Source organism: Symphodus melops, assembly GCF_947650265.1.
Source record: "Symphodus melops genome assembly, chromosome: 22".
In the NCBI taxonomy this organism is placed as follows: domain Eukaryota; kingdom Metazoa; phylum Chordata; class Actinopteri; order Labriformes; family Labridae; genus Symphodus; species Symphodus melops.
The window spans coordinates 15,312,179-15,327,120 of NC_136712.1; the positions used below are offsets into that span (position 1 = coordinate 15,312,179).

Sequence of the window (14,942 nt, forward strand, 5' to 3'; positions counted from 1 at the left end):
TGAGCTGAAGACAATTGCTGTAGTGAATGCTGTGCAGACAGAAGAAGATCCTGTTTCATATCTGATCCAGTATTTCTCCTCCTGGACACGCCTAAAAGCATCAGTGGCGTGGATACTGAGAATTAAAACATGGCTTCTGTCCTGCGTGAGGAAGAGGAGACAATTACATCAGACACTGTCACAATCTGTCCTCACGAAAGAGCAGCAGAAATCATCTGAAGATAAGGAAATGGAGAAATTCAAGAGGACCACCGGCAGGTACACACTGTCGGTAGAGGATTTGGAGAAGGCTGAACTGGCTATTATAAGGTACTGCCAGCAAAGAACGTTTCCAGAGGAACTGGCAAGTCTGGAGAAGAGGCAGCCAGTGAAAGCAACTAGTCACCTTCGTAAGCTCTGCCCGCAGTTCCTCGATGGAGTCCTGAGAGTTGGTGGTCGTCTCAGCAAACTTTCTATGCCTGCAGAGGTGAAGCATCCAATTATACTGGCCAAAGGTCTCCATATAACAGAGCTTCTGCTACAGCATGTACATCGTCAAGTGGGACATGCAGGCCGTAACCACATGCTGTCTAAGCTGAGAGAGCGATACTGGGTAACGGGTGCCAGTACTGCAATCAGAAAGGTGCTGTCAAAATGTATCACCTGTCGCCGCCTGAATGCCCGGCCAGTTCACCAGCCGATGGCAGACTTACCTCATGAACGAGTTGTTCCTGATGAGCCACCCTTCACTCGTGTTGGTGTAGATTACTTTGGGCCTTTCGAAGTAAAGAGCAGAAGGAGCATGGTGAAGAGGTATGGTGTTATTTTTACCTGCATGGCCATCAGAGCCATCCACATTGAAGTCGCTCCATCGCTAGACACTGACTCTTTTATAAACGCACTCAGGCGCTTTCTGGCAAGAAGAGGCCAAGTTCGGGAGCTCCGTTCAGACAACGGCACCAATTTTATAGGAGCAGAGTGTGAGCTGAGAAGTGCTATGGAACAATGGAATAAGGAGCAGATCAATCATGTCTTGCTGCAGAGAAGAATAAAATGGAATTTCAATCCACCCACCGGCTCCCATCATGGAGGTGCATGGGAGCGGCTCATAAGATCGGTGCGCAAAGTTCTGAATTCCACATTGAAAACTCAAAACCTGGATGAGGAAAGACTACAAACTTTACTGTGTGAGGCTGAAGCAATCATAAATAGTCGGCCGATCACTAAAGCCTCGATGGATGTTAATGTACTGGAAGCATTAACTCCTAATCACCTGCTGCTTCTGAAGAACTCTCCATCGCTGCCGCCAGGAGTGTTCCAGCCCACAGACATGTATGTGAAAAGGAGGTGGAAACAGGTACAAAACATGTCCGATTTGTTTTGGAAGAGATGGGTTAAGGAGTATTTACCTCAGCTTCAGGAGCGTCAAAGATGGACAGGAACAAAGAGGAATCTCACAGAGGGAGATCTTGTCCTCATTATGGATAATACAGCTCCACGGAACTCATGGCTGGTTGGACGAGTTATACAAACCTTCCCAGACCGAAGAGGATTTGTTCGCCAGGTGAAGATCAAAACACGGACGAGCTGCCTGGATCGACCAATAACCAAAGTCTGTCTGCTGCAGGAGGCTGTTGGGGTCCAGCCAGAATGACAAAGTTCAGGCTGTGTCGTTTGGAGAACTACAACAAAAGACTCTTTATCCCAGCATGCCTTGCAGGTACTCCCAGAATGCCTTGCCACACCTAACACATAGGTGTGAAGTCTGGGAGGTATAAAGCCGGCCATGCTTCATTGTTCTGCCTCTTTCAAACGTCGTCTGGCGACGTCCGAGGATACCCAACTCTGTTCCTGTTTCCAGCACGCTTCTCTTTGTTTAAAAGTTTTGGCGCGCAGCTGATCCAAGGCCTTGAAGCACACCGACGTCCTAATTTCCGAGCCTAGATCATCCACTTGAACGCATCTCAGAAGTATAGCGTTCTATTTCTCCCGTATTGAAACGGTATTGAGAGAGACTGGAAGGATTACGTCTCGTTCCGTCCTTTAAAGAAAGGACACCCACGGAGATCACCTCGCTCGACGGAGGACACGACGGCCCTGCTCAACCCCATTGGACACGCCGCCATCACCTCACAACTGCAGAAAGGCCGCTCCAGAACCTCTTTTCTTCCTTTCATCAACCGTGGACGAAACGGTTTCAAGTGAGGCTTAGCTAGGTCTGGGCAGTTAGATATAGAGAGTGTGTTTAATAACTGAGTTATTATGGTGAAACGGTGATAATATTTGCTTGGTGTTTGACCACTGTGTCTTAGATTTTACCAGAGTAAAATCTCTTTTGTTCTCCTTATTTGTGTCGCTGTGTCCCGTGTGTTTATCTGTGAGCTCCCGCGTCATAACCGGGTAATAGACTCACTATCAGAAAGACTAGTGTGAACGCCGTCTGATACAAATCCGGCCACTAGCTTCTGGTACGTGACGTAAACTGTGCTCTGAGTTGTGGTGAGCTCCAGTCCGAGATTGAGCTGTCGAGGTGCGTTGTTTTCTCTCGCTCTCTCGCCTTTACACACACACCTTCCGGTAGACACACACACATAGAGACCTGTGGCTTTCCAGACGCTGCTGAAACGTAGATCACGTTCTGTGTCCGCCATCACGTGACCACGCGTGGTCGCCGCCATTTTTGATCGCTGTCTGTCTGTCTCTGTCTGTCCCTCCCCCTCTCACTCTCACACACACACACACACACACACACACATACACACATGTGCCACGCTTGTTTGTTCTGTTTGTTACTTGTAGATTTGGTTTATAATGGTTGTTTGTTTGATTGAGTTTCATTGATTAACTTGATGTTGCTTTGTTAAATAAATTCTATTATATTTTACAAAGTCGTTGTTTGTGATCACTGTGAATTTGCTTTGTGACTTAGGCTGGGTGAAAGGGCTTTGTGTTCGGATTTCACACCTTCAATTAAATACAGATTATTAATTATTAATGATATTGGTATTTAATTAAATAATTTGAGACTGATATTGGTAATATTTTGGTTGTTCCCTGTTTACAGGGTGGTGCCCCGAGGTTTATTAAACACAGTTTAATAACAATTATTGATTTAGATTAATAATTAAATAAACTTAATTATTAATTTATTTTGACAATCAAATTTTACGTCATAAAACCCAACATAACCGTTGGTCAGGTATTCGCTCCTGAAAATTCCCAACAAGGCAGAGGCAGATTAGGTGCAGAAAGAGCTAGGTCTCAGTGTGGACTCTGGCACTTTCTCTGGCACTTTTTTGGGCACTTTGTGGATTACTTTTTTTTGGTGTTTTTTTTTTGTTCTACTCGATTTTTCTTGTGGATTACTTTTTTGTGTGTGTGACTCTGACAGTCTGCATTTTCAAACCATTTTTTGGTCATTTGGATGTGACTCTCAATATCTTTTGAATCTATCACTCAAGAAGATTTCAGATTGGACTATTATGGAAATTTAAGGATTGATTATTTGTGGAAATGATTCATGTCTCCTACTAGTCGAAGTGTTATTGGTAATTATTTTGTAATAATTAAGGGGCTGGTTGTGTAGGAGCCATAAATGAGGTAATGGGGCCTGTCACTCACGACTGGGTGGTGACGTGCAGGGTTCGAGATCACGTGTTCACGGGCGGAGTTTATATAAGGCTCACCTCCTTTTTTGTGAATGGAAAAAGTTGTAGGAGAGAGAGGGGGCCGGGGGTTGCCGTAGTTTTTGTTGACCGTTTCGTTCGCTTCATTCATTCAGCACTGGAATACAGCCATAAACATGTACACTGATCTGAAATGTACTGTATGTGAACCAACGACACTCTTTTAATTAAATGCCACAAAAACGCATTTGGTTGAAGTCTGTGCTTCTGTGATAGCCGAGCAGCGCGTCATACAAATAAACCGAACCCAGGGTTTTCCTCTCCAGCGACAATAGGGCTTGGAGTCGCTACAAGGCTGCTTGGGAGACTCTGCAGCATCTGGGTCCTGTTACACATATATGTTCTATTTGCAACACATCACTGACTTCATATCCTTTATGGACTAAATAAGCAGGATATTTCCATAAAATTGACATACCTCAAGTCTCCTCATCTGCAGAAGTGCGTTCTGTTTAGCGGTTTAGCTCGCTTGTCAAAACCGCTGATGAAGTCGGTGAAGCATAAAGGTTGTGACGTCATAATAAACCGCGGTGTAGTTCGCCATAGCATAATGTTAGCATTGTACTTCTCTCGGCTGCATTAACTCTTCAAACTTCATATAAATGGTGTTCATTTGTAAAGATTATCCAGCTGAACAAAACAGCTATGAATCAATCAATCAGGCCATCCTCGTAGGGGGGGGGGGGGTTGTTTGGGCGGGGGGGGGGTTGTTTGGGCAGGCCATCCTCATCAACAGTCCCAAGGAACCTAAGAGAGCTCAGGAGCTCCCAGAAAAAGGAGAGGATAGAATATAAAGATAGTAGTGAATCAGAAACGTGTTTGCCACAAAGCTTATTTTCTGCTATGATCGAAAATTCTATGCAAAAATCCCATAGGCGAATTTTCATTGGAACCATAAGCGGCATCTCTTTTGGGGGTGGCCTACAAAAATACGTCATCACTATACCAGTCTATACTGGAATGGAGTTAATTTGGGTTTGACATCATTTCCCGCTCCAAGAGCTGAGTTCCGAGGTAAATGGAACTCTCTGGGTCTTTTTCAAACCGTCCACTACACCCTAGCCCTACCCACTACCCCTCCATTTGCGCGTCCACGCGGAAGGCCCGCCATATTAAGTCTGTCTCAAACCACTTAGCGGGGAGTGGTAGTGGGCCATAAAACCCTCCGCCAGCGATTCGATGTCAACTTGATGATCACGTGTAACGCCTAATGCGTCCAGTAGTCACGGAAGGAGTGACCTGTACAAAAGTAAGTTCTGTGTGTAAGTGTTTGTACAAACCAAAACACTGCTCCAACTAAGATGGACATTTAATATCATCATACAGACGTTAACTTCACGTGTTTATTGTTTTAAAGGATCAAATAAAAGCCTCCTCTTCTTTTCTTCCTTCTGTTGATGTTTTTATTTGATTGTGTTTCATATTTAAAGGGACTGTTGCAAAAACTAAAGAATATTAAATTATGTTGCAGACAACTTCTCACTGTTATTTAGTTATCATTGTTCTCCTGTTGATGTTTTTGTAAAAACTTAAGTTCGGCTACAACAAAAAATAAACGTTTATCTGCTGTGATGTTCATTTATAGCTTTCATTTAAGACATCCTGTTCTTTGATATTACAATAAATTAACTAAACATTAAATTATAAATTACAATAAAGAATGTGGGCTCCATCTGAGTTTTGCTATAAGTCTGCACTAATATAATTTACTAGAGAAAAATAATCTACATAAAGACTTACTGAATGTATTGCATACATTAATAATAAGACATTCCCCCAGGATGCCGTGGGGGAACCATCGTAACACACACTTCCTGTTTCCACCTGAGAGAGTGAAGTTTGTACCAAAGCCTGCTGCTGTATTTCTACCCTACACCTGGATGGAGGGGACTTAATTCAACTGCGAGTGGGAATTCTGACGGAGTCACACTCGCCATCCATCACGGAGGGGGGGTGTGTAGGGGTTGGTAGGGGTTTGGTTTGCAACTCCACGCCAGTCGAATAAGTCTAGATCCGCCACTGCCACTGAACCAGAGTGAATGTAAAATAGTCTTATAACTAAGGTTGGATTTGGTGAGTGTCAAACATGTGATTTGCTATTCAATAAGTGTTCACAATTACTTTTCATACCCCCTTTCCTGCCTTTTTAAGTGAGGGGTCTCTTCGGTACTTAGAAACTTTTCTTTATGAACGCTTTATTGTTGATAATTCAAACTCCCACGGGAACTTGACACTGCGACCTAACCAACCACGTAAAGCAGCCCCGCCTTCAGCCGTGCGTAAACAGCCGCAACATAAACCGCCCCACAAGCCGCAGAGAAAGGCTGGCATGATGAAGCGGAAGTGAGCTGATGTTGGTGTACAAGTATTGAAAATAAGCGCTTATATACAACAAGAAGGTGGAGATAAGAATGCTGCAGGTAGAGAAAAGATAGTTTCCGTCACACAACTTCAAGCCATGCGTTATGATAACGGTGACCTCCGCTTGTGAAGAGGATGCTTGAGCATGAAGCAGCGGCAGACATACGGCTGGTTCGTCGGATCAACACAGGTATGAAGATCCAGACGGGGGGCGAGCACATGGGATGCAGCAGGGTCGGAGAAGGTCAGGAGAGCCAGGTCATCTGCCTCCAATGTCAGGACGAGGGTATGAGAGTCTGTCCGGGAAGTCCGCGAAGTCCTCCCCGTGCCATCGCGACGCGTCTTTCCTCCGGATCCGCAGGTAAAGGCATCCTGCAGCGTATGATACACATATAAGTAAACAAAAAAACTCTGCAAGAGAGGATCATTTAAGAGTGATATTCCATTGTGTTGCTAATTTCTCCAATTATTCTAATTTCATTGTTGACTGTGGGCTAAAATTTGGGTTTGGCGATTCAATATTATATCAACTTGGAACAACTTTTATTCATACAGAACAGATAAAGCACACATGCAGGCGATAAAAAAAGATTGATAACCTTGGCTGTGAGTTTATTTCCCAGCCTTCGAAAGTGCTGTTAGTTGACCACATTAAGAAATATTAATACTGTTATGATTACATTTTTTACCAGGTGTACTCTCAGACATCATTGTTTCCATTAAAATGGATGCACTATTAAAAAATGAATCATATTTTTTGCTGTGAGCGTTTTCTGAGGTTGCAACAGACACTGTCCCTGGATTTTTCATAGCAAAATCTAACTCTAAGCCTATCTAAGCCTAACTATTTAAAGAGCAATAGAAGCAGTTGTCACAGCTACATAATATGTTTAACTCCTGGATGCCGCTTTTACAAAAAAAAAAAAGATAATGGGTAGAACGCCCACACACCTTACAGTGAATTCCTTTGCAACAAAGCAACATTTCATTAACTGTTTATAAGACTCAATCTGGTGATAAATTATGGCTGTGCACTTAAAGCAGGCTAATATGGTTTCCCCCACTTTTCACAACTTTGGTAATAAATGATACCTGCAGCTTTATCTCTAAAGAGAGAAGCATATGTGAGTACTTATGCTTAGCGCACTCTCAGTGAAAAATGCAGCTGCTTTGCTGTACTGTGGCTGTAGGTTTTAGATTAGAGAATTAGGACATGAGCATTTTTCCACAGAAGTCCTCTAAATAGATGCATGAGCAGAAGTGTTTGCGTTCAGTTCTCTGTCTTTTGCAAAACTGCTAGTGGTGTATTTCAAGTAGCAACTGCATTGCCACAGAGTCTTCTCCCTCTGCTGCAGAGTAATGATTTAACCTCTATCTCCCTTGATAACATGGAGTTCCAAATTAAGCCTCTAGTTTCCAGTGTCAAAGGTTATTTTTTTAATTGAACGCAGAACCTTCGTGATTGCTTGCTGTGTTTCTCACCAAGTTACTCAGATAATTACGTGTATATTTAATGCCATGTATACCAATGAAACACTTGTTTAATTTGTCCCATTTGCACCTATGTATGTAATTTTGTCGCTACACTGAAAAGTTGTATGCAACTTTAACTCCTATTTAATTATTTTGTTGTGTGGGTCGAACAAAATGTAGTGGCTTTGAAATCTGATTTGCCACCACTGGTGCATCTTTACAATTATGTAATCTTTACTTTGTCAAAGGCTAAACTTATTCTAAACTAAACTATTCAGGCTATCATTGAAGGTTGGTTGTAGGTCATTTACCATTTCAGTGTAGCGCGTTTCATTTTGTTGTTACATTAATATGTGAATTTGGACATATAGTTATTTTTTTGAGTCTTTAAAGAATTAAGCTTAGAAGACTTATGTGTTGCTACTCTTCCACAGCAAATAAATATACACATGCATATGACACATTTCTTTAACGTTATTAGTAAAAGCAATATATACCAGAAATGCTAGATTAAAAAACAGCTACAACTACATACTCTGTTAATTTTACCACACAAGATCGGTTACCTGTTTGACCCATCCAAGTGGGTCATATATTCACCCTAAACCCATGTTAGCTGTATTTCTACCCCATAAATTAGTTTGATATTCTAACCAAATGTTGGTTCATTTCATTTTGGCTGGTAGGTTGTTTTTACCTCATCAATATGTTTCTACTTTCTCATTTCTTCTTTCAGTAAACCATTTGATAAGTGGAAACAGCAAGGGTAAATAAAAGCAATTCCTTTGGTCACCCCAGTCAAAAAGTCTAGACACGCCCCTGCTGCACACTGACATCAAAGAATGTAGTTACCCTGACACAAAGTTTTTACTCCAGAGCTTGAGGTTGAAGTACTTCAAGTTTATAAAGGCTGTGCTTCAGATCTGCAGACTAGAATCAATGCAGATCAATAAGCACCAAACATTCCTTTGTCAGGCTTGAGATATCATTCACTTCACAATGTTGTGAATAATTTTGTCATGTAACGTCTTCTAGAGTTATAGACTCATTGTAAATGTTATGAGTTTTATTCACTATGTTCTGCTACATTTCTTTCTCTATATACATTGGTAGACTAAAGCACTAAAGCGGCCAGACTCATGGATTTTATCCCCTTAACTCTGACCAAGGTCAAGGGTTTTTCCCCATGTGGCTTGATGTGTGGAGCAGGACACTAACATCGCAGGATTGGGGGTTTATTCCTGTAATGCTGCAGGGTCATGACTTTTCTCAAATTGCCAGGAACAGTACTGTAAGTGTCTTAGTGCACACTTTAATGACACTCTTGGAAGTAGGAAAAGTTTTTTGCTATATACATCCAATATGGAAGAAAAGTACTTGAAAGCGTGATGACTTTATTGATCATTAGTAGTTTGGATATAAAGACTTTACTCTGCATCTAGATCGTGAGCCCAGCAGCGGCAGCTACAATGTCTCTTCAGGAACCTTCTACAGCTGCGTCAGTCAGATCACCATCGGTAAGTGCACTTTGGTAAGGAAAAAAGTGTGTATGACAGGAACATTGTTGTATATTTTGCTTATATTTTAACTTTAATCTGTATTAAGTTAAAGCATGTTTACAGTGATATTATTTATGGTCTGAATCTATTTATGCTGTTGAGTTAGTTTTATAATCGTCATAGAAAATACCTCAGCTTCTATATCGTCCATCAATATGTGTAACACATTTTCTTTTTTCCCATTTTATCTAGTTAGGTCAGTAAAGTCAGTGATCTCTTTTTAAGTTCCCTTTTTAAAGCAACTCTAAGGGGGAATTAAGTTTGGTGCGCTTTGGCACCCACCCAAGGTCTCTGAGTACAACTGCACTGAAGCAAAACACTGGTATATCGACAGTGAGTACAAGCCTGTCCAATATTTCAGGATTTGGTCTCTATCTCTTTTTCTGTTCTTAGCTTTACCCGTCATCATCCTCTCAGCCTCAGCTATTATACTTAACAGTACAGAGATGGGCTAATTTGCTTCTTTATAGCTGAAAGCTGCTCGGTGAACTAGTGCTGTAATGCCTTAAGCACTCTTCATGAGAGAACCCTGGAATGCTGCAGGAGTTATTGCTATTTTACTCAACATAAACACAACTAATTCAGTTACTTCTTATAACTTTGCGGCTCTTTTTATGTTGCTGGACGTGTTTTGTTAGCATGTTAGGCTTTTATTATATTCCTATGTTAGCCAGTGCTTAGAGGTTGTTGTTGGCTTTTCCATTAGCGATTAGCAGGGGTAGTGATGACAACACCTGTTATGTTAGGTTACCCAGTTCGCATGATCACCCTCTGCTCATCCTGTTTTCTTGTCTTTTTTTAAGTAGTTGTGATGTTTAGGTACCTTGTCAGCCTTTACTGTTTAACAGGCAGTCCTGCTTGAGCATGCTTGTTAACCGTGCAGAACTGTGCACATTGTTTTATGCATAGTCCCAAACAGAGGGCTCCTGCACTCAGGCGAGACTCATGCTTACATAATGTGGTTATGAAAACGCATCCTAACAGCAGGCCCTTGAGGCAAACTTTGGGAAAGTGAGTACTTGTCAGTCACTTCACAAATATATTTGGCTTATCATTGCACTGATTGGGCGGTGTTATGCAAAGCTCTAGTGAGAAAAAGAAGATAAGACTTCACCACCGGAGGTTGATAAGTGTTGTTGCTAATGGAGGGATGGAATTGCCAGTTTGGAGTAAAACATTATCTGTACAGCATCAGTGTTCAACCTTTATAACTGCAACACATCTGAGAACTTACTGAATGCATATGGTGCTGTTTCAGCTGCAAATTAAAGATTTCCCTTTGTTTGTATGTTGAGGTTTATAGACAGGAAATAGTGTGCTGTTGACAAAGTCAAAATAATTTGCTTGTCTGTCAGAAAACTGCAAGCTGCTGCTGTTTGCAATTTTCAGACCTGAAGTTTAGACATGTCTTCAGTGAATATTAAAGCCTGCTTAGAAGATTGCTGTAAGCTACAGTATATGCTGTGACAGGAGATTTTAGGTTCAGCTCACGATGTACTGCATGCAGGTGTTCCTCTCTTCTCTCTGGGCTAAATAAAAAAACAAAAACAAATGAAGTGCTGGGGGGGAGCTTTGCACCGTTGAGACTCACCCTCTTGGTTTTACAAAGGGAAAGATCTATAGTGCTGCCCCGCACTCTGACATTAAAAAGAGCAAGTGTGCTGCTGAGATTTAAAAGCCCTGGCCTTTGTTTGAAAAGAAAAACCTAGTCAGCATCATCGTCGGTTCTTTTAAGTTCTAATCGATTATAATCTCCAATTTATTCCAGCCTCCTCCTTTGTAAAAGTAATTTACTGTGGTTGTACATCTGATAGACAGAGCTGGTCTTCAGCCTGAGGCAGAGATTCAATGAGGATGACATGGAGAAAATCAGGAGCACCCTGATGAAACTTAAGTGCATTAACTAATTGCTGCTCTGAAGAGGGGGTGTCCAAATATCAGGTTTTTATGGTCAACGTGGAGGCCTGTCTGCAGATTCCATAAAAACTTCAATATCTACTTCCCGCTTATATCATGGTCACTTACTATAAAAAGGAAACACCATGACTTTATTCCTTCATGTATTTTGCCAAAATCAAAATTCCAAAATGGTTAATTGTTTTATTGACCGGTTTAATGTTTGTTGAGCAGAAGAACAAAACATGAATATCCTTGCTCCACCAGCCAATCTCTACTGACTCCAAATGATGTCACCAGCACAATATGTCACAGCCATCACGGGTGATATTTTAGCTTTATTTTTTCACAACTGTGGGAGTTGGGGACGTTCTGTCCATATTTTTGGACAGAGTATTCAACTATAAAACCCTAATGAGTTATTAAATGTTATCACCGACCTATATAGATTTAACACAAGGTGATTATGCAACTGCACCGAAATGAAGTTTCCTGTCATTACACCTTCTGTACTAGTAGCAGCATCATGCATAAACATTGTACCAGTAGACTTGGACATTTTGCAATGAACGTTGCTAACCTCCCAAAGGGGGCACTGAATGAAAGTCAACAAAGACAAATGAAGATGAATTATCTGACACTGGCAGACGTGATGGGGATGAACACTGGGTGGAGGGCCCCACAATTGATTTTTGCCAAGGGCCCTAACAAACTGGAATCGCCACTGTCAATAGGAATGGTTATTTACTTTTTTAGAAAGAAAAGAAGAAGCATATAAGGGAATTGGAAATATTTACTGATTAAATTAATTAATTAATTAATTAATTAATTATAAATAGAAAATAGTTCAGGATGGTTTGCAGAACAGAAAACAGAACTTTTGAAGACAAAACTTGTCTTGGGTCTGTGAAACATTTGCTTCCTTCCCCCCAAGAGTAACAAGGTTTATAGCATGTAAGTGCAGGCAAAATATGACCATGTAGCATAAGCATAAGCCATTAGCCATAACATGTTTCCAAAAATGTAAACTTAGATTTTGAGTGTAAAAAATATTATTTCAAAGCCTTATACACCATCATATCGATAGAGGGTTTCAGTCTGCTGTACAGTTCTTACCGAATAATTCTGATATTCAATTAATATTTAACAGCCATATGCTCTTTTCTTTTTTACAACGCCTCAGCTATTAACATGTGACATGCCAATTACAGGAGCTGCTTTTCGTCTGTGTCACTTTTAACAATGCACTTGTACACATCAGTAGCAGCATCCAAGTGTGTGGTTTCACATTATTTTACGTCATTTTGGAAACAAACGAGGCACAATGTGTAAAGAAAACAGTGTCACAGACACAAGTTCTTTTCCATTCTTTGTTCGTACCCAGCAAGTTCTGAATGTGCACTTCGCCACCTTCTAGCCCCTGTTATGTCTCTGTTACTACCTCTGATGGCAGATGACATTCTGCCTCTGTGTGTTACACGTTGACAAGCTGAAAAAGGGGGAGTAAATATTACACCTTGAACTGGCAATATGTAATAAGGGATAGAGACTCTGCCATGTTTTTGAATACGTTCAGACCACAAATGCCAACACATTGCATAAACAATTATAAAGCAAACTTAATATGAAAAACACAGGAACAAATTTAGTGCTAGAACACACTCAGACGTATTAATATTATTAAAATGTGCTTTACACTGCATCAGCGGCCCATCTATACCGCAGTACCTCCACTGCAACTCTGTCTATAATCATCGCAGATACTGGGCTGAGGGCTCCAACTTGTCATTGCATTATATACAGCGTGTGGCCCAGATACCTGCACCTGCATCTGTTTTCTCACCTCTGCCGGTGTCAGGAAGTGTAGGTGCTACATATCTGGGCCTTCCTCTCCTCAGAGAGCCTCGTGGGCACTTTTTTCTGATGACTGCGACACACATCTTGCTTAGAACACAATATGTCCGCAAAGGCTGCGCACACCTCAAGTTTTGGAGGTCATTCGGATGCATGCCAGGTTTGGATTACCTCCTCCGCCCCTCTTGCCTTTCCAGGTGACTTTCACGGGATGTTAATGATTGTTGATTCAATCAACATCTCAAAAACCTTTATATGATTACCATCTTTAATTGTTTTTCTTTTGAATACATTGACCAACTTCCTTCACAAACCATTTCTTTTCTTACCATTACAATTACTACGTATAATTGGAAATATTCACAGCATGAACAGAAGAACAATCTATTGAGCAGAAAAGATAATATAGCAGCCACATTGCGTGCACAGAAATAGCACCAGTCCCAGGATGCAGGATATAACCGTAATCAACTCCTAACACAATAATAGCCTGCCATGTTCATACACCAGCTCACTCTAAACAACATGTCAGAAAAAGTCAGGGGGTGCGTTCGGATTGTCCCTCCTATCCACTTTCACTAGCATTTTTTCCTTAAGGAAGCAGTTAAATGGCGGCCATGATAAGACTTGTTCGAATTCTCTAAAAGTTAAGGAAAGGTGGCTCAATGCTTCCTTTTATAACCTCCTTTAGCATAGGACACACTGGACCATCCTTTATGAAAGGAGATAAGAAAGTGCCACCCTACAATTCATTGCAGCCACCATGTTTAAAGTGACTCGCGCAATCCGACCCATATCCGAGCGTTCACGAAAAACTAACGATCTGTTAGAGGAAAAATGTGGAGACAATCTGCATATTGATTTGTATATTGATTTGACTTATTAGTTACAGCCTTTGTATTTATTTATTTTCTTTTTATTGTGTGTGTGAAGAAGATGAACATTGCTTTTATACATTCTTGCATTATGTTTGTGGAGATGTTTTGCTGTTATTTGATGATGATTTAATACGAGAAATTGTAATATGCCTATAAAACGTTGTTTATAAAAAAAGAAAAGGGACGCAGATCATAGAAGTTAGCACTGCAATAATTTACCTTAAACAACTTTAAACTATCTTAAATCCAGAGGTAAACTCTAAACTTGATGTTGATGTTATAAAACCATCAAAGTGAAGTTTCCTGGTATCTAATGATGCCTACCTTTTATTTTTATTCACATCCCGTGGATTATTTCACCAGTAAGAAGGCAAAGGGGACATCTTTTTAGATTAGCACTTTGTAGTCCATTTTCTGTAAACTGTAGTTCACACCACGGCAGACTCGCGTCACTAACCTCTGCTGGCGTCACATTATTATTACATCACCGAGTGAATGTCGGATTGTCAAAACATCTCCTTTTCCTAAGTCCTTTATGAATTCTGCCAACACCTTTCCTTAACCTTGTGATGTTTTCACGGGATTAGATAAGAGGGACAATCCGAACGCACCCAGGGTGAAAAATTCAGCTGTTTGCATTCACGCTCTGTAACAGTTGTAGTACCACAAAGGGCCACAAGGTGGTGCCTCTGTTATGTTTTGAGTTTGTAAGAGAGAAAGTTGATCTCTGACAGCCAGGGAATGAGCTGTTTACCAATGCTTTCATATTCAAGTATCAACAGTGAATCTACCGCTGTGGAATCCTGGCTTTGCGTGGTCAATTTTAAGTATTGTACAATAAAAGTGCCATGGAGAAATCCCCACTCTGTTGTCTGTCTGTCAACTAGCTAAAGTTAACCAGTTAACCCAGGACTTCTGCTAATTGCTACCTGCCGCTAATTTCTCCACCTGCACCAGCCATGTTGCAGCACGCTGCTCATTCCAAACCGTTTCAGAAAATTTCCCAGAGTGCAGTGCATGTGTGGAAAAGACAGCTGCTGAATGGCACGATACAAATGTGGACAAAAGAACAACTGTCAGACTTACTTAAATACTATCATAGCCATGTTGGTTTCTTTTCCATGAACCAAAGTTTGGCTAAACTAATGATCCCTCAGCCTGCACAGTAAGAAGCACAGTATCTACAGTGAAAATTAGTTCATTGCTACTGTAACGTATATCTGCTGTACTCCTTGGTTGTTCCAGTTCGCAGGTGT

At 41.1% G+C, this 14,942-nt stretch overlaps 1 protein-coding gene across 2 annotated transcripts in view; it reads left to right on the plus strand.

Moving 5' to 3' along the window:
• Window positions 1–5,946: 5,946 nt before the first annotated feature.
• Window positions 5,947–14,942, plus strand: part of LOC306818017 (anoctamin-4-like) — a 48,821-nt gene continuing 39,825 nt past the window's right edge. For both annotated transcript variants that reach the window (XR_013778113.1, XM_079335349.1), the window contains exons 1-2: window positions 5,947–6,387; window positions 8,942–9,016. Coding sequence is in view for 1 of the 2 variants with exons in the window: in XM_079335349.1 (XP_079191475.1) it covers window positions 6,162–6,387; window positions 8,942–9,016 (301 nt within the window). In the remaining variant the exon portion in view is untranslated. The remainder of the gene's footprint in view (window positions 6,388–8,941; window positions 9,017–14,942) is intronic.